General features: G+C 46.2%; 1 protein-coding gene across 3 annotated transcripts in view; it reads right to left on the bottom strand.

The window, feature by feature from the left end:
* Positions 1-2,953: 2,953 nt before the first annotated feature.
* Positions 2,954-19,579, bottom strand: part of CCDC85A (coiled-coil domain containing 85A) — a 71,956-nt gene continuing 55,330 nt past the window's right edge. For 2 of the 3 annotated variants that reach the window (XM_054630548.2, XM_054630549.2), the window contains one exon: positions 2,954-4,945. In XM_054630548.2, coding sequence (XP_054486523.1) covers positions 4,856-4,945 — 90 coding nt within the window. In that variant the 3' untranslated portion in view covers positions 2,954-4,855. Of the gene's footprint in view, positions 4,946-11,368; positions 11,489-19,579 lie in introns of all 3 variants that reach the window. The other variant, XM_054630550.2, reaches the window with a different exon arrangement.

The following is a 19,579-nucleotide window of genomic DNA, read 5'->3' as shown; positions in this document are numbered from 1 at the left end:
TTTGGCTCAGCTAGGAGCAGCAATTAGCAGGACAGCCTCCCTGAACACATTTGATCTGCTACAGGGTTTCCTGCTGTGGATCAGAGGAACAAACCTGATTTCACACAATCCATGGGGTTTATGTTGGCTGGATGTGCTGTAATTAAAATGATCTTTTTTTCCCCAAGGGCTTTGTTTATCTGCTTGTGCTTTCTCACAGAGAGGCATTCATGTAGCTAATTTAGCACTTCTGTTGATTTACACTTCTGCTCTTTACCAGCTCCTTTGTAGCATTCACTGTTTGTAGTTTGGTGCAGAAACTGGGACCTGTTGTCACTGGTGTTATAGGTCTGTTTTATTAGCAGGAGTAGAGGAACAGTTCCCATGGAAACATTCCCGTCTTTCATGGTGTGTGCTTTTCCTGGGATTCTCAAGGTTGGGTAGGGTGGGCTCTGGGCCTTCCTGAATGGGAGCATGCAGCAGTCTGTGAAAACTTCCCCTTCAGCAGGGGGAGGAAAAAACTGCATTTTTAGATTGTGTATTTCCTCTCTTATGAAGTCTAATGCCTGTGAAAACAGAGCAGCTCCACAGCCCCACACCACTGATTGATGTTCAGGCCAATCCCACCGCTCTGACAACAAATCGGATCTTATTTGGAAAGGCCACCTCCAAACCCAAGAGAACATTTTCCTTTCACTCTGACCTTTGCACTTAAGCTGTGAGTGAAGCTGTGGTTTAGCAGGGCTCAGCACACTGGCCTGAGCCAGGATGGGCCTCCCTGTGTCACAGCAGGCACTTCCCAAGCTCCTTGGAAAAGGGCCCCAAACATGCCACTCAATTTTAGAATTACTCACATGGAACGGTCTGAGCTTCCACAGTTAAGGAAGATTCAAGTAAGGTTTCTGTCTCTGGTCTGTTATCTTAAGCTTTTAAAACAGTCATTTTTATTTATGTAAGAGTATTCAAAAGTTCATTTTCCTTCACACTACCATCTCTGTGTTGCTTGACCCTTACCAATCCCACATAGTCTTGCTAAGCCTTCCCCTCCTCTGACCTTCCACACACTGAAAATCTCAACCATACTATGGATTAAAAAAAAACAACAACCAAACAGGAGGAGTCTGGAGCCACCAAGCAGGAAGGGAAGGAGCTTTTTCTTTAAGAGAAGAGTGAGTCCAAGCAAGATGATTTCCTCATTCCTCCTTTGGCAGTTCCCCTTCCCCCTCACTCCCAGTATTGCACACATCAGACCTGAGTTGCCAGCTCTGGCAAACACCACCTCACAATCCTCTCCTGCATGTACTAGAAAGTCTCATAACCACAAACCAGCCCATCAAATCCCTGGTTTGCTGCTTGATTAATTAATGCAGAGCCTCTATTTACTCAGTCCAGGCAGAGCTGCTCTCAAGTCAGCTGTTCTTACCTTGGGGACCTTGGATGACCAGAGCTGCAGTTTGGTGTTGGTTTGGGGACACTCATGACTGCTTCACCTGAGCCTGGAAAACACAAGTGTGGAGACAGACAGAGATTTTGGCATTCCATACCCAGCAGCTGCATTTGCTGGCCCATTCTGCTCAAAATAAAAGACAGTCTCATCAAGACTTTTTTTCCACTTAAAAGTGGGGAGAAAAAAAATGGCTGAGCCATTTTCTTCTGTATCAAAGTGGTGAGATCAATATAAAAAATTCACACCACCCTGGGACTTACTTCAAAAACATTTGGGGAATTAAACAAACCAGTGCCCTCCATGGCTGGTATTTGTTGGGAAGGCAACACAGAGAGCCTGGGGGGCATTTGGTGTTTGAGAGGTTTGGGTAGCACAAAGGAGCACTGGGCCAGGCACTGTCCCCAGGCCACAGAGGCTGTTTGGGTTAGCTCTGCTCAAAACATTACAAAGGGCACTCTGGCTTCATGCCACGTTCATAAACATGTCCATCAACTGCAGCCTTTGGGGAACAGGCTCTACTGAAACCAGTCACTTGCTGAAAACAAAGTGCCATTCTTTACCTTCTAACCCTTCAGCAAAGCAGCTTTCCTGCAGTACAGAAGGTAAAATCCACTCCATACATCCACTACACAAGTGCTATTTAAAATTCACTTGCACAATGAATTTATAATTCATTCAGGCTCAGCTCAGATCCTGGGAAAGGCCCTGTAACATCATCTCCAACCAGAGCAGAACTCTGCTAAAAACAACCACACAAAGAGTCCACGAGGCTTGGCACAGTTGCATTTCACTGAAAAGGGCTTAAGCACAGGGGCAGGGAGCAAGACAGAGGAGCTGAAGGTCCCCAAGTACTACAGCAATTTTTATTCATTAGCACAGAGGCATTTCAGCAGGCTACAGACTCTCCCAAGAGCCCTGACCCTCTTCTCCACACACTGCCCACTTTCTCCTCTTAGGAAGGTGCACTTGAAGGAGTTCCCATGGGATTTATTAGCTCAAAGATATTGATTGTACTAAGTATCTCTTTCCTCCAGAAAATTCAGTGAAAGCTCTCAGCACTGCACTAAGAGCCAGCCCTTTCCCCTGGCCCACACGAACCCATGCTGGGACAGGGATGTGGTGACACACAAGGCCACCAACACACTACAAGACACTGCCAACCCCTCCAGCACTCCTTACCTGAATAAGAAAACTCCAGGAGCTCCACATTCTCCTGTCTGCACCCCAAAACTGCTCTGTGAGGAGGGCAGGAAGAAAGAAGCAGCCCAACTGTCCTGGGGCTGCAAACACAGCACAGCTGAGGAATGAATGAGTTGCACCTGTGCACAATTACCCACAGCTATTCCTTGTTTAGCAGAAAACAGGGAAGCAACTTCACATTGCTGGGATTTTTTAAAGACACCTGGCAAGAAAATGAAGAAAAACGCACAGTGTGCTGCTAATTTCTCAACCAAGCATGTTCAATGGCTCCTGCCTGTAAGCCCAAGCAGCTCAGAGCTTCAGTCAGTAAAGGAGAGAAAACAAAGGTGGGATTCTATAATTTATTACCATTGCTAAGATGAACACAATACTTGATACCCCATCGTATGCAGAACTGTAAAAAAATAGTTTTAATACAGTATCAAAATTTACACAAGTGTAGTGTCAAAAGACCAGTGTCCCTCACTTGGCCCCTGCACACCCAGAGTGCAGGCACAAGTACAGGTGATACAGCTGTTCATACATACAGAGATAGGAATACAACAATTGAAATTGAACTCTGCAAACAATATAGGGGAGAAAACAACCTGGGAAGAGAACAGATAGCTGGCTGGGCTGGGAGTTATATCAGAAACCACGCAGGAGGGCAATGGTTCAAAACAGAAGGCTGGATCCTGCACTTCCAACTCAAGGAGAAGCAGTGAAAGGGAGATTTCCCAAGAAAGCAATGCTGGATCAGAGGCCTTACATTGAATGGTACCAAGTGAAAATAACAACAGAAACCAACAGAATTACTGCTGCAAATGAACACGCTTTTTCTGAAGACAGATAGCAGATTTACATCATACTCCTATATAACAAAAGATTGTACAGCAACAGAGCTACATTTCACTGCAAATAGCCCACGGATACAGTCCAAGCTCAGAAAAACAGAGGTTCTGACTTTGGCTCAAATCTCAGTAACCAAGAACAAACCAGAAACCCAGGAATTGTTGCATTCCTATTATTTTTAATTAATTTTTATTAGTCTTTTTGATACTCAGCTATGGTAAAAAGTTAAGCAACAGCATTCAGTCACAAGCCTGTTGCACATTCATACATGAAACTATCATTGCTTTAAGATATACACAAAATATCTATCGTTGTAATTCAATACACACAACTAGGATCATACACAGAGATAAAAATAAACTAAGCACATCTAGGGCGCCGTCTGGTCAAATCTCAGGCAATCTGAACAAGAGCTTTCTGCCTCGTAATAATGAAAGGCATGCTCTGAGGATAATAAAACCTTTTTCTTGGAAAGAACGCTACAGTGGCAAGAAAAGCTTTTTTTCATAATGCAGTGCAATCTTTTAGATCCTTGTAGGCTCTTGTTAAACAAACCAGCATGTCTCTAAATTAAACAGTAGAAATTAGCATCCTGACAATTGGAATATAATTTCAAAAATAAATTCTAATGGAAATCCTGACTTGAGACCTGTAATAATGATGCCTAAGTATTCTGTTCATTAAAGGGCCGTTCATTAAACACCTTACACCTCTTCAGAAGATGTGCATCAAAGTGAATCGAAAAGAAAGCTATCTTGACTTTCATTTAGAAAGAAATTGTGGATCACTACAAGTACTGTAGTTATGCTACACTACCGGCTGGTTAGGACTTTATGGTCTTTTAGCACCTCCAAAGGCAGGTATTCTACCAAAGCAAAAAAATCACCTGGAAATTGCCTAAGCACCATTAACGGATCCTTTACAGACTGAAGTGTGAGTTACTAAGAAGCGACTTCCTCAAACCTGCGGAGACCAAAGGCACAGTTTATCAGTGTCTCTCCAGTCTGCTGAAAAAACTCTCTTAACTCCAGTGGAAAACTTGTTCAGACCTATCAGAGATTCACTGTAACTAACCAAAATAAAACTTATTTCGCGTTACGCCTGCAGAATCCCAAATATCTTTTGGTTAGGATGGCAATACCTCAGTGCTTCTAAGGGTGGAGTGTTGCAGTGAGGGCGCAGAGCTTCGTTAGCTGGGCTATTGGAACAGCAGGATTGGGGGACACTGCCACACAGCTCCCTGGCAGGCCCCTGTGCAGAATGTCCCCCCTTTCCAGCAGTCTCTTGCAGTGCAGACCCCCGTGGTCAGCTGGGGATTGCGGCGGACACAGGCGGTGCTTCCCCTCTCCTGGGCGGTTCAGGCTGTGCTCTTCAGAGAGAGGATGTGCTCAGGGCCTCTTACATGGGTCCTTTGTACTGATTTCCTGACAGGTGCTGTCTAATTCCAGGGCACGACCCTGCAGCATCTCCAAGTTTCCTCCACACAACCTAGAGGGAGGGATGGAAAGAGAGCTCAGTTATTATTCCCTGCTAAGGAGCACCGGTGTTCTTATGGACATGCATCTGGAATGCCACAGCTCGGCACACACACCATGCAGCACAGCTGGGACACAGGGCAGGGACACACAACAGGAGCAGAGACTGTCTCAAGGGACACAACATTGCTTCTGAACACAGAAAGCACATGCTGCCAGGTAAAAATGACTAAGAACAGGGACACATGAACTGGCACGTGCATCACTGGGATACTTTACGCTCCACACACAAGACTGAGGGTGTTTGCAGACCTCAACAGAAACTCTGTCCAACAATTTCCCCAACCACATCTCTTGCAGGATGTGATTGAGAAGCACAAAGATCCATCCAGAGGTGTCTAAACGTCACCAGTTTAAAAACCACAGAGCAGTTCTCTATTTCCAAAGGTTTACTTGTTCTCTTAAAATCAAGCAAGGCATTACAAATGGTTACTCCACTAGCTCTTCCTTGAGGTCAGAGGAACTGTGCTACACTTTGCTTAACACCCATGTTACAATGCTGGAATTAAAAAGGCAGAGAAGTGATAACCCCCAACACTTAGGGAAGTATTTTATAATGATTTATAGAAAGGTTGATGGAATAGGAGCACAAGAACAGTAGCTTGTGGCATGTCCCCAGGCCTCTCAGGGACCACTAGAGACAAGAATGGTGATTCCTATCAATTGGATCACAATTTCAGGTTATTTTTTTGTAACTGCTACTAAATCACCCACTAATCTCCAGGACAACAGCAATAAGACTGTCAAGAAAGGTAAAAGCTGTTTTCCATTGTCGTCATTCATTATTTGTATTTTACCAGTGCCTAAAGTCCAGCAGTGAACAGACTGTGCATTAGCTGGCACTGAATAAAAACAAAGGAGCTGGATCCTGGGAAGCTGACATCCTGAAAAGGTAGTTCCTGTAGCTGATGGAAAAAGGCAGAACAAACCCAAGGTCCTACTGTGATTCTGTGCAAGAGATGGGAAAATAACCCAGTTTCTCTGAGCCTTTGCTGAAGAAAACCTGAGTGTAAGCATGAAAACCAGAAATATTTTAGACTGGAAGCAACATGGCTACAGTGCTAAAGCTACAGGGCCTAACAAAGTCAAGTCTTTAAAGGGAACTGTTTTTAATTCCAATGGGTGGGCATGACCCAAACCCTGCAAACTTGCCATATGACAAAATCTTGCAGCCAGAAATCCCAAGTCACCATCATAAAAAACATGTGAGCATGAAAAATGGGGGTTCAGTGACACCTCCCAAATGGGGTGTCTGTGGTACAGCCAGGCTGGATCTGACTATTCTTTCCAACCTCTGGTTCCTGATTTTCCTAACTTAATACAAGCAAAGAGGAAGATCTCCTGGACAGCTTTTGTGAGAAGGCACATTGCCTCTACCCATGACTTTCAACAATTTTTCTTCTCAATAAAAATTAAGACAATATTTACCAAGCAGCTAATGCTGACACAGTAATAAACCAGGGGGTGACTCTTCCCACAGTCCCTTGTCCCAGCTGAATGAGTGACCCCTGATTGCTGGGAAAGGACAAACCCATACAAGAGAGCCCAAGTCCTAAGCATAAGTGAAAAGTTGGGATCAAAATGTCCCTCAAAATAATTCCAAATTTCAGCAGAAAGCTCAGCTAAAGGACAGCTGTGAGGCTCATGATGCAGCCATGGAGTTTCCTTTCCAGCTTACTTCCAACACAGCAGAGTGTCAGGATACAGGAATGCCCCTGGAAGCCAGACAGGAACCTGCACCCAACTGCAGGGGAGAGCCAGTACATCTGCAGCAGCATTCCAGCCCTGGGGGACTCCATGAGCAGCAGGAAATACCCCTGGAATTCTCAGCTTCCTGAGCCCTCCTGCCCAGCTACACCCCAAATCCCAACTGGTGTATCCCACCTTCCCTTGGCCTCCCTTCCCAAGTGAATTATGAACAAAAATTCCCAGTAACCTGAGAAAAATCAGGAATAACACCCCTCCAGATTCCTGTGCTTTGGAATTACCCCCATGCTCTCTAATATCCCATGAACTACCTCCAAACCTGCTGCCACATGTGGCTACATTCTCAAAAGGCACTACAAGCTTATAAATGCAAAGCAAAACCATTCCCAAATCCATTGCTGATGAGGAGGCACCAATTCCATTTGCACATCCTGAGGAGAGAATTCCCACCTCTGTTATCTTAATAAAATAGCAGCACTATCATATACAGCACAAAATTCCTACAGCATGAATTACACATCCATATTTGCATTTTGCAATATTTTGGTACCAGATTGCATTTTGGTACCAGTCAACACCACACATCAAAATTCTGGAGCTCAAAGTGAAACTTGTCATCGTTCCACTGTTTTCACAGGCAAAAGGATGCCATGGCAAATGTTTCCTGTGAAACACCCACAGTGCATCAGACTGCAGCTAAACACTGAGTTACAGCCTGGCAGGAACTGCAAGGAGAATGCAAAAGAAAAGAAACATTATAATTAGTTCATCACAAATCTCCTGTGCTTTTAATGTAGGCTGGGTGGGTGTAAGAGAAGACAAAACCAGAAAGGAAATAACCAACTATTTAAAAAGTATAATAATATATCAATAGTCAAATCAGGCACAGATTATAAGAGTCAGAGAAAAAGGGAGCATTTCAATGCCAGCAGCAGAGATTTGAATGGCTGGGGAACAAAGGGACAAGGTGGGATACAAGTGTATATTTGAGATTTACACAAAGGAAGTGATAATGTCAAATTGAGCATTTTGGAAGTGGCATTACTTACATCACATGAATTTTTATGGATTACTATTAAATATGTATAACTTACAAACTGGGGTTTTAGCCATAAATTGTGAAGGAATATCACAGGCAGAAAAATATAAAAGGGCCATTGCTCAGGTGGGGAAACTGAGGCTGTCAGGCTTCATCACACTTGCCAAGTTTTATTCTTATGAAGGATAAATTCAGGTCAGCTGAGTCATACACTACTTTATCCCAGATATATTATACACATAGATTTTTCTGATCAATATTAACCCACATGTTAACACTACAATGTTCCTAATGAAACAGTAACTGCATTACAGAAACAGTAATTAACTTAATTTCCATATAAAATCTTCAAGGGCGTACTGTCAGCATTTAAACAAAGATTACTCTGCATCTTCAGGTGTTTCCAGGCTCAATATGGAATATAAAATTTAACACCTTAAACTTACCCTGCACTTTTCCCCAGCTGTCTCAGTGCAAAGCAAATCTGTGGGGAGCACCACAGGCAGTTTGGTCAGATACAAGTGGCCCAGGCATGGAGACACACACGTGGCAACTTCTTCTTCCAGCAGGTCATGGAAGAGCCTTGGCCAACCAGCTGCATGCCAAAGCTCTGCTCCTGTTCCCCACTTCCTCCACCAGAAGGAGAGTCCAGGCAATTGTTTAAATATTTTTTTCATTTTTTTCAAAGCCAGGAAGACCACAGCAGTATTTTAACAACTCCCTCCTCTGTTTTCTAATGGAAATGCCCCTTTAAAACACATTCCTACTCTTTAGGTTTCTTGCTGTGCACAAGTGGGTTGCACTAAGAATGAGATTTTATAACACAGACTATTTCTTTGCTGCAGGAATTCCAAGTTGCCAAATTAGCATGGAAAAACAGGCTCCTGGTGCTGGCTGGTTCTTCCTCCTGCACCTGATCCTGCAGAGTGTTCATTCTCCAGAAAGGAGGGACCAAACCCATGTGTCCCCCCTGGGAAACAGCAGGGTCTGCTCCCTGACTGGGGATAGGGAAGTCAGGCAGTCTGTGGGCTGACAGCTCACTCTCCATTTGGATACAACACTTCATTTATATCAATTGCTGCACTACCTCCTAGTGAACTTCCAGCTCAGCTTTCACATCATATTGAACTAAACTCTGTGTACTTCTTATCAACCCATTTCAGCAAGCAAAGCATCAGCTGTTGTTCCAATATTTCACTTACACAGACCAGCTGTTATTACAGGTTGTCAAAAGCACCTTGTTAAATGCTCTCTTCAGGGAAGAGCCTTTGCCAAGGGGGACTTTAAGAGAACTACAAAAGGCTTTTTTCCATAATGACACATGATCTCTCAACAAAATTACCCAGCATAGCTTTATTTTCTCGGCAGCAGCAGGTGAAATACATGGAAGGTGCAGAGAGGACCTGGAGCACTCTGAACCAGGCACTCCTTGGAGCTGGGAACGTTTCACAAGGGTGAGAATGGTGCACTCCTGGAGCATCCCCCGCTGCCTCTCCCCTCGGGATGCCAGCAAAACAGGCGAGGTGGCTGCAGGGGAGCGCTGCCGTGCCCGGGGCTGTGTTACAGGAAGGGATCTGTCCGGGGTTTGTGTTACAGGAAGGGATCTGACCAGGGTTGTGTTACAGGAAGGGATCTGACCAGGGGCTGTGTTACAGGAAGGGATCTGATCAGGGGTTGTGTTACAGGAAGGGATCTGATCAGGGCTGTGTTACAGGAAGGGATCTGACCAGGGGCTGTGTTACAGGAAGGGATCTGATCAGGGGCTGTGTTACAGGAAGGGATCTGTCCCAGGGTTGTGTTACAGGAAGGGATCTGATTGGGGTTGTGTTACAGGAAGGGATCTGATTGGGGTTGTGTTACAGGAAGGGATCTGATCAGGGCTGTGTTACAGGAAGGGATCTGATCAGAGTTTGTGTTACACAAAGGGATCTGACCAGGGGTTGTGTTACAGGAAGGGATCTGATTGGGGTTGTGTTACAGGAAGGGATCTGATCAGGGCTGTGTTACAGGAAGGGATCTGATCAGGGTTGTGTTACAAGAAGGGATCTGATCAGGGGTTTGTGTTACAGGAAGGGATCTGATCAGGGGTTGTGTTACAGGAAGGGATCTGATTTGGTTTGTGTCACAGGAAGGGATCTGATCAGGGGTTGTGTTACAGGAAGGGATCTGACCAGGGTTTGTGTTACAGAAAGGGATCTGTCCGGGGTTGTGTTACACGAAGGGATCTGACCGGGGCTGTGTTACAGGAAGGGATCTGATCAGGGGTTGTGTTACAGGAAGGGATCTGATCAGGGGCTGTGTTACAGGAAGGGATCTGTCCCAGGGTTGTGTTACAGGAAGGGATCTGATCAGGGGCTGTGTTACAGGAAGGGATGTGACCAGGGGTTTGTGTTACAGGAAGGGATCTGTCCGGGGTTTGTGTTACAGGAAGGGATCTGATCAGGGGCTGTGTTACAGGAAGGGATCTGACCAGGGCTGTGTTACAGGAAGGGATCTGATATGGGGTTGTGTTTCAGGAAGGGATCTGATTGCTGTAATCTGTGCTCGGTTCACTTGCATAAACCCATTTCCTCAGGCTCCACTGAGGTGAAGCCTGGCCTGAGGGGCACAATCACCCTGTGCAGAACTTGGCCCGAGGGGCACAATCAAATCACTCTGTGCAGGGACTTGGATGTCCAGGTAAGTCAACAGCACTGCTGAGCTCAAAACCAAAGCAAATGTCTGCAGAAGTCCCTTCCAGAAAGAGGGCAAACCTCCCCATCCAAGTATGTCCCTGCAACACCTGTGTAGGTGGGGAATAACACCCAATGAACCTAGAACAGGTTAGAAATGAGTGAAGCACAGGAGAAAAGAGGTGCCCAAAGCCCCAAACAACCACGACTGAGCCAGCACTGGGAGAGAGGAATACACAGTCCTCACTCTGCTCAGCTCTCCCTCCAGAGGAACACAAACACCACTGGTGCCTGTGCTGCAGTGGGACAGTGAGCTCAGTCACTCGTTGTCTCAGGTCGCCCCAAAAACCTTGGACATCTTGTAACACTTTCTAAGTTTCTTTAATTGCAACAGTTTTACTGCTGACAGAAGGGAGAACTTGAAACTTTACCCCTCTGATCACTTGTGTCAACTGCTCTGTATCAATGCCACACAGGCCTTTGCAATCCAGCCCTGACTTCAGGGTAAAACACATCTGTTCCCAAGGGAGTTTCAACACTGACCTTGGACTTGTGGTCTTTGCTATTTTTAACACAAATATACTGTGTGCCTTGGCTTTATCTCTGCATTAAAGTCTTTCTCTCTGCACAGGTTACAGGAATCCCTTGTATTCCACTGGAGCACAAACATGAAACAATGAAAGACTTCTTTATTCAGCAAAACACCACTTCCAGCCTCAAAGAAAAACTACAAATGTAACATGGAGAGCAGCTACAGCTGGAACCAACATGGCTGAGAGGGCTGGACCCTGCCCAGGAAACACACAGTCCACAGATGCAATGAGTGACGAACAAAAACAACCCCACTGATGACAGCAACATCCCGGTGGTGCCCACGGGGATGTTGCCAGGACAATACACACGTGTTGAGGGACACACAGGACGTTTTGCATGGACTGTACCAGAGGAGCAGCGTTACCTTCAGAGCATTTACCACTGAGTCAGACTGCTGAGAGGCTGAGCCATGTCCAGGGACGTTGGCTGGCTCGTTTGCAGAGCAGTGACTCCCCTCCGCCCCTCCTGGCATCCTAAGGGCATCCTTCGCAAAAAATTAAACACTCTTTAATACACAAAAGGCTTGGTCACTGATTAAAACAGATGTCAGTCATTTATTGCTCTTTTGCAAAAGGCTGAGAAGTGCTGAAGGTGTGTGTTACTCCAAAGCCCCCTCTTTCTGTGCCACAACCGAGGGCCATTGAGGCAGCCTGGGTGGCACTGCTCAGTGTCACCCCGAGGGCGTCTCCGTGGGAAATCAGGACATAGTAACAAAATTTCCTATGTGTGTACATCGCCTCACAGAAGTGCTACAAAGTTTAGAGAGATAATTTCAACCTCAGTGTAAGGTTTTTAGAAAGTCTAATTTTATCTCTGTAATTCTGGAGGTTGTTCCTTCAACAGAAATCATATTTTGGAACGTTGCTGCGAGGTTTGCAACACGAGCTGTCCTGGGAAGGAGTCAGGAGCTCCAGGCTGCCAGCTCCCTCCTTCCCTGCCTCCAGCTCCTCCAGGCAAGGTCCCCTTGCCCTGAGAGATGTCAGCTTGTCCCCAGCAGTGGCAACCTCGGAGGCTTTGTCCTCCCAGTGGACACCTGGAAGGGCTCTTCAGGACACTGCTAAAAAATGCAAGCTACCTAAACTCTTCCAGCCCAGTCAGCTCCAACTTTGCAGGATGTAAAGCATCTCCCGGAGTGAGGTAACCTGAGCAAGCAGGCAGCTCTGGAGGAGTGCTAAAAATACCCCTGCAGCATCCGTGGGCAGCGGTGGGAGCGCTGCAGCCGCAGGGCCCGCCCCAGCCCCGCTCCCGAACTGCTCCCAGCCCGCCCTGCCCTTCCCTTTCATTCCTCACACACAGCTTTGGGCAAAAAAAAAAAATAAATTGAGAACTACAAAGAAGCAAAACGGTTCAGACCGGGGGATGGAAATTTCCTCCCTTCCAGAGTAACAAACACCATAGGAAACATTAAGAAATAATGTAGCAGTAATTCCTGCTGGAATGTGTGGGAAATGCATTCTGAAGGAAAAATAATGACAGTGGAAAGAGCCTCTGATGAGGATCGGTGCCTCCTGTGCAGTCATTTGCCCTGCTGAGCAAGCACACAGCACAGGGCAGAGCTTGGGGGGGGTCTCTAATCTAAACAATAGGAAAAGATGAAGGGGGGTGTGGGAGAAAAAGGGCACAGAGCAAAGACACGAGGCTGAACTTGACAGATCCAGTCTGGAATTCATTGGAAAGTAACCCAGTCCAAAGCAAGTTCCTGATGCTCCTGGGATATGCCAAGGTCACTGTAAGCCATAGAGCAGGCTCAGAGCAGTGCCAAGGGGCAGAGAGAACCCTCACAGCCACCCAACACACCAACTCAATCCCCACAGTCATCTGGACTGGACCTCACATATTTTTAAAAAAACCCTAAAAAATTTAAATACCTTTAAAAAACACCAAACCTCAGAATGCTGCATATGCTAAAGCCATAGAAAAGGTACATTAAGCCTGAATCTGAAACTTCATTTCCTAGACAAACTTGTCCTCCTGCCAAGCACAGGATCCATGTAACCCATTAGAGTGGGCACTAATGGATGGGATAACCAGGCTGACAGCAGCAGCACACACTCAGGGCTGTGCAGGGCAGCATCCTGCAATCCTCCCCTGGAGGGACCTGGAGCAGTTTGCTGTGAGGTATGGAGGGGTTTTAGGACTTGCTTTGGGAAGGATTTATAGATCTGTTAGTGACTGGCCAGACTTAATGCTATACTTTGAGAAAGGAAATGAAAGTTGAAGGAAAAGGGGCACTAAAGCAGATTGGGTTAGGATAAATTCAGTCTGTCAGCTTTGGAGCTTTTACCAGTAAAATATTCTGTTTCTTTACTAACTCCAGAGGCAGCAAAGATTTTGGTCAGTTTTGAATTGAAAATAGAAATATTGCCATTAAAATGCAGAGAAAATGAGTACAGACTACACATGTAAAGCCTCCTGAACACAATAAAACCCAAAGCTCCTGCAAGTGGTGCTGCTCTCAGAGTTCAAGCCTTCCTCCAGGCAGTTGTATTCCACAGCCTCTTCCCTGCCATATGTAGCACGTTTTTGTCTCCTTTCATGAGAAAGAGAAACTTGTGAACACAATGCTTCAAGCAGCCAGCACATGTTGGTAGGAGATTGAAAATTAGTATTTCCCCTGTGGACATCCTTCTCCTTCCTCCCTCTGTCCTTGATAAGAGACCAAAGTTTTCTTCAAAAAGTGAGGCAGATTTTGCAGCCCTGAAGGCCCTTCCCCAGCTCAGGGATTTCTCATTTCAGGTGAGGCCACTCTACTGAGGCAGCAAAGCTTCTGCCTCCCTTGGAGGAAGCTTTTTCCAGGGGTTTTGGGGATGCCCAGCCTGAGCATGGCCCTGTGAGCTGGAGCACTCCAGCACTGCTTTTGGGAGTTCCTGAGGCAGGGAAGCAAAGCAGGAGGAAAAGGCACTTTGGGGGACAAGGACCTGAGGTCTGCAGAGCCTCTGGTACAGCTGCTGCCTCCCAGGGGGAGTATGGACACATTTAACCCTCCACCAAAACCTGCCCTTGGTGTCCTTGCACTGAGCCCTGTCACTGCCCAGCCCTGAGTACTGGATCCTGAGCAGGACCTTGAGGATGGGAAGAGAAATCTGCTCCCTTCCTCCTCCTCCTCCTCCTCCTCCTCCCTAGCTGCACTCAGTACCTGCACGGAGCCACTGGAAGCACAATCCCTGTGACAGATCTTTCCATTTCTTATCCAGTAGCAAACTGTGAAAGTGGATCCAAATCAGACAGGAGGGATGAAGTCATAGCTCTGTAGAGCTGAAAGCTCTATAAACTTTAAAAATCTGGAGTAATTGTGAACAAACAGTGCTGTACAACATCAGCACCTGAGAAATAATTGACTTTTTTGCTCATTCCACAAAACCAGCCTTCCCTACAGGCCCTGGCCAGCCCTTGTGCCTCTCCTGAGCCTGCAGGGATCTGTGTGCAGGTCATCCCACTGCAGAGAGCAGGTAAAACCCACACCACATCCTGTGTATGGCTTCCCATAAGGATCAGGATCCCTGAATGCACAGATCCATTTGCTGTTAGAAGTAAATCTACAAAATATCTAATGCCAAAACGTGACTCTAGTGAATTGAAAGAACAGGAAATCTGACTCAGCCCTGTAATATCACCTAACAAAAAGCCCAGATGAATGGAAATTTAGCATTTCACTCACACTAACTGCAAAATGTTACTACTCAGGCCATTTTCCCACAAACCCTGCACTGTACCCTGGCCAGGGTCAGAATAAAGCCCCCTGTGTAAAACAGGGGATTTTGTGATGGAGAGAATTAATCATAAGCCTTTCTACATAAGTCAGTGGAAAGCTTCATTTTCTCAATCTGTATTGTTGAAAAGGACAGTCGTGAATGAAAGCCACTGTAGTGCCCAGCCCAGTGTCCAGCTCAGTCCATGTGCCAGCCCCTGCAGAGGTGCCTGGCACGCAGGGAGAAGCAGGAAGGGAAAAGGAGTCCATGGCTGCCCCAAGGACACTCACAGCCACCTCATCAAAGCTTCCAAGAGAGCAGGAGTTTCCTGCCTGCTGGGCACTGCTCTGTGCACTCACCATCCAAGCCCTACCTCATTGTGCAGCAGCCTCTTATTCCACAGGCAAGTGGTTTACTGGGAACAGATCCTTCCTGCTGGGGAGCTGCCACACCAGGTCAATTACTACCTGATTTTCAAAGCTTTTTTTCCTGATTTCTCCAGCCCTCAATTTCCCTGTACAGCTCAAAGCAAACACAGACTGTGTTTGTCAGCTTGTTTCAAACAGGCAGGAGAAAGGAAAACCAGGAAGCAATAACTGCAGCATGTTGCTCTGCTGCATTAATAACACACTAAAGAAAACAGTGACTTTTTTTCAGGGAACATTCCTGTCAATTAAAATACATAATCTTCAAATGCTGCAGTTTTTCACCTGTCCTCAAAGACCTCAGCAGGAACCTGCTGCCAAAATCCACACACTCTCACAGTTTGTGCTTGGAGGCACACTCAGATTTTGGAGTGGCCAAAACCATTGCTGGCTTCACCCCCTCAGAAACAGCCATTTCCAGCAGGCCCTTCAGAAACCTCCTTTGATAATGAACAGGCAAGAGAAAAACATTCTGGGCTGTGGCAGTTCCAAACCTTGGAGGCCACACCTGTAAAGTCTAGAAGATTCTGTAGAGTCTGCTAGAAAATCCTGAGGACAAAGTAATTCCAGGCCTTTTGAGTTATAACTGGAAAAAAGCACTATCTGTCCTCTGAGAGCTGCAACTCTCTGTACACCAAGTTTTTCTTGAATTTGTGTCTTGGTAGCTTGAAGCTCATGAGCTCTTGTCTTCCAGCCCTCCCCTGTCAAGCACAATGGACAGCCTGAGATAAAGGCTCTGCCCAGAACCTCAGCACTGGCAACTGGAGCCCTTTATTAATGGCCAGTTAATTTACACTGGGGATGGGAGCACATGAAGGAACTGGGTGGGTGGATGCTCTTGATTCACTTTCTTTCAGCAAATATTTGATTAGGAGACATCAGTTTGTTCAATGGCTTTTAATTACATTTTGGTTGAAGGATTCCCTATTCTACATGCTAAGGAAGGGAGGAGACAAACACTAATCAAACAGTTCCCATCTTCTAATTAGATTTATAATTTAAAAATATCATGAAAAGGGAAAATAAAAAACACAGACCTCAGTGAAAGGTTTTGGAAAGATTTGGAAATGGGTTGAAATTAAATGTGATAATCTAATGGAAGGAGGAAGAAAGAAGGACATGGAAATGTTGGAAGAGGTAAAAATAAACTAATGTGTGCCTAAAAGTCACGCCTGCCATTTTCCAGTTTAACAGACCAGGACTGGAATGGATTAACAAAGATGCAAATCCCCCAAAAAAGGGCCTGAAGGACAGTGCAAGTGAAAGAAATACAGCAAAAAGAGATGGAAAAGGACCAGAAACCTTGGAAAGGCAAGAGTGAGGAAACAGAGGCAGCAGAACCCAAGTGAGAGAGAGCAAAGGGCTCCAGTTCAGCCCAGCCCAGCACTGGCTCCTGCTCCTGTGCTGAGGGAGCCAGGAGCTCACTCCCTGCAGCCCAGCTCCAGCCCCACTTTGTCTGCAGCACCCTCCCCTTCACTGAAAGGGAAAGCTGAATTACAAGGACAAAGAGCTGGAAGGGGAAAAGTCTCCTCCTCCTCCTCCCGTGAAACAAATACGAAGTGAAGCAATTTAAATTGGGTGACTTGCCAAGTTTGTCTTTTGCAAATGCATTCACTGTCATTGTATGACAGATGTCCACATTGCCAGAGCTTTTCAGCTGAGCTGATCAGCCCTGAAATACCATCCCAACAAAAACTCAGGGATATCTTCAGCTAATTGACATGTGGATGCCAGGCCCTGCTCTCTGGCTTCCCCCAGCATAAGGCACAGGGAGCAGTCATGCACCACAGCAAGCCTGGAAGGACATTCCTCTTTCCAGGCCTCTGAAGTTACTCCTGACATAACAGGGCTGTCACAGCCCAGGGAGCTGCAGCTGGGATCCAAATCCAATCTTTGATCCCTTCATGTTTTATTGATTATCTCTGAGCATCTTCATTGCAGCAGCATAGGTGTTATGTCCTGGTGTGATTTTAGTGGTAGGGGAAGATATAGGGTTTTAGTAATGGGGAGGCCTTCGGGATGGCTTCCCAGTTCCCAGCCCTGCAGCTCAGTGCACATGAGATACACATTTAAGGAAGAAAAAATGCCCTATCCACCCTGCACTGCTGATGGGGAGGAGACAGAGAAAATCAGGAGTAAAGCTGAGCCAGGGAAGAAGGGAGGGCTGAGGGGAAAGTGTTTTAAGATTTAGTTTCTATTCCTCATTATCCTGCTCTGATTAGAGTGGTAATGAATTAAACTCTCCAGGCCAAGTCTGTTCTGCCCATGACAGTAACAGGGGAGTGACCTGTTCCTGTCCTTATCTCAACCCATGAGGCTTCTGCTGTGTTTGCTCCCCCTGCCCAGTTGAGGAAGGGAGTGATGGAGCAGCTTTGGTGGGCACCTGGCCTCCAGCCAGGCTCAGCACGCTGTAGGTGGTTAGAGCACTGCTGATGCTGCATTTTCCCTTTTCCATGGCAGCTGCACAGCCTGATCCCAGTGGTGCTGAAGTTCCAGGTGTGCTTTGAGTCAGCAGAAGGCACTGCCAGAGCCCATGTGCTGCTCCTGCCCCAGCCCACAGGGAACTGCTCTGGCCTGAACTCCACCCAGCAAAGCAGAAACGTTCTTGCCCAAGCCCTGCAGCCCCCAGGCCCTTCTGGCACACAGCCTTGCCCACAGCAGTGTTTGAGGAGCACCAGGGCAAGCTGCTCACCCCTCAGCACAGGCTGGCATTCCCAACAGAAGAGCCAGCTGTGTGCCATAAATCTTGGGAAGTATCTGCTTTCTTGCTCAAAAGTCCTGTTTGTGGCCAGAAACTGAAAGGGTCTGGATCATATCTTATTGTTGGAGAGAAGGAAAACAGAACAACAACAGCGAAAGAACAGCTCTCACCAAACCTGCAACTTACAACTCTCTGTAACTCTGAAATCCCCTCCTATGCTCTGAGCCACCTTCTCAACCACTGTGCAGCACAGCAAGAGCCATTAACAGGCTTAAGTGAATATTCCCATTTTTATACCTTTCCTATTACCTGACCAAACTAAAATGTTGACTCAGTGGTGGTACTGCAATTCCCCTGACAAAGCAGCCCTTTGGTACAGCAGAGTGAGCTGAAACTCAGATTCCGTTTGAACAGTGGTGGCAGCACTTAAAACCATTTGCTTTGGAAATGCCCTTGCCACTAAATATTAATAAAACCTTTACATTAGAGGTCTGTGGGGTTTTGAAAAGAAAACTAATACATATGGAGGAAGACAAGCAAAGCAAAAGAAATTGGAAAAGAACCACATCTAAGTGACAGAGGAACAGAATGATTTGTCTGGAGAGGTGTCGACAAATGTGTCAGTGCATTTCTGTCAGTGGCACATAAGCAGAAAAGGGGGAGAAGAAAGGATATTGAAAGCAGAGAGGAAAAAGAAGAAAAGTGTGGCAGGAGGAGAGAATAAAGCCTGAGACAAGGCCAGGGCTCTTCAGCAGAGACAGCAGAGGTGTCACACTCATGGCTGTGAGTTCTCACTTCTCTCCTAAGTGCAATCCTGCAATTCCCAAACCCTCCCAGTGCTCCAGCACCCCATCAGAGAGGGACTATCCAAAAAGCATCTCTCATGGAGGCAGTCCTGAAATTTTAAGGCAGGACACTGTAAATGAGTTAGGGCTGTGCCAAAAACCTTTATCAGTTGCTGAGCTTGTTGTAGATTTTCAGTTTATTTGTCAAAAGCACTTGGCTTGGCTTCATGCCCAACAAACTCCCATTCCTCCCATTAAATGGGATCAAACTAGTGCCACGAGTTTATGCATTTCCATCCTGCATCCTTGTCTTTGTGACAGGGCCTGATCACACTGAGGTGAGCACGTTCTAGGTGGGACCCACAGGAATAACAAACCCCCAAAACAAACTCGGGCAAATGTAACACCGAGGTGATGAGAGCAAAGTTAGAATCAGCTCGGTGTCTACACTTCCTTCCTCTCCCCAAAGCCATGACTTCAACCAGGAGGAAGAGTAAAATATGCCAGGAAATGTGAACTCTTGCCACTCATTAAGACTCAGAATGAAGTAACCAGAGATAGGAGGAGATTTTTCAGAACTCTACCACAGATCCTTGTGCCAACAAAACCACACATAAGACAAACTGACCTGGCTATTTGAAAACAAAAATAGCTTCCAGGCTTGCTTGCCTCACTCTTCCCTTTTAAACCCCTACCCTCAGCATATTTTGTTTCAATATTTTTACAACAGCTTCAGGCTTAGGTGCCAGGCTGTTTTTACAGGGAATTTTCTCTGGTTTGGCACCCCTGCCAAGATATTTTCACTGAACCCAATGCACACAGGGTGGGTATTCCAGGCTTTGGTCAGATTTGGGAATGCTTTTTGTGGGTTCTGCCTCAGCACCTCAAACCCAGACAAATCAAACATTAAACACACAGACACTTCTAAAGATTTGGCCCATGAAGAATGTTCTGCACAATTTATGTCCCAGTGCT

This window comes from Agelaius phoeniceus, chromosome 3 (genome assembly GCF_051311805.1).
Source record: "Agelaius phoeniceus isolate bAgePho1 chromosome 3, bAgePho1.hap1, whole genome shotgun sequence".
Lineage (NCBI taxonomy): Eukaryota > Metazoa > Chordata > Aves > Passeriformes > Icteridae > Agelaius > Agelaius phoeniceus.
This window is presented reverse-complemented; position numbering and strand designations above follow the sequence as displayed.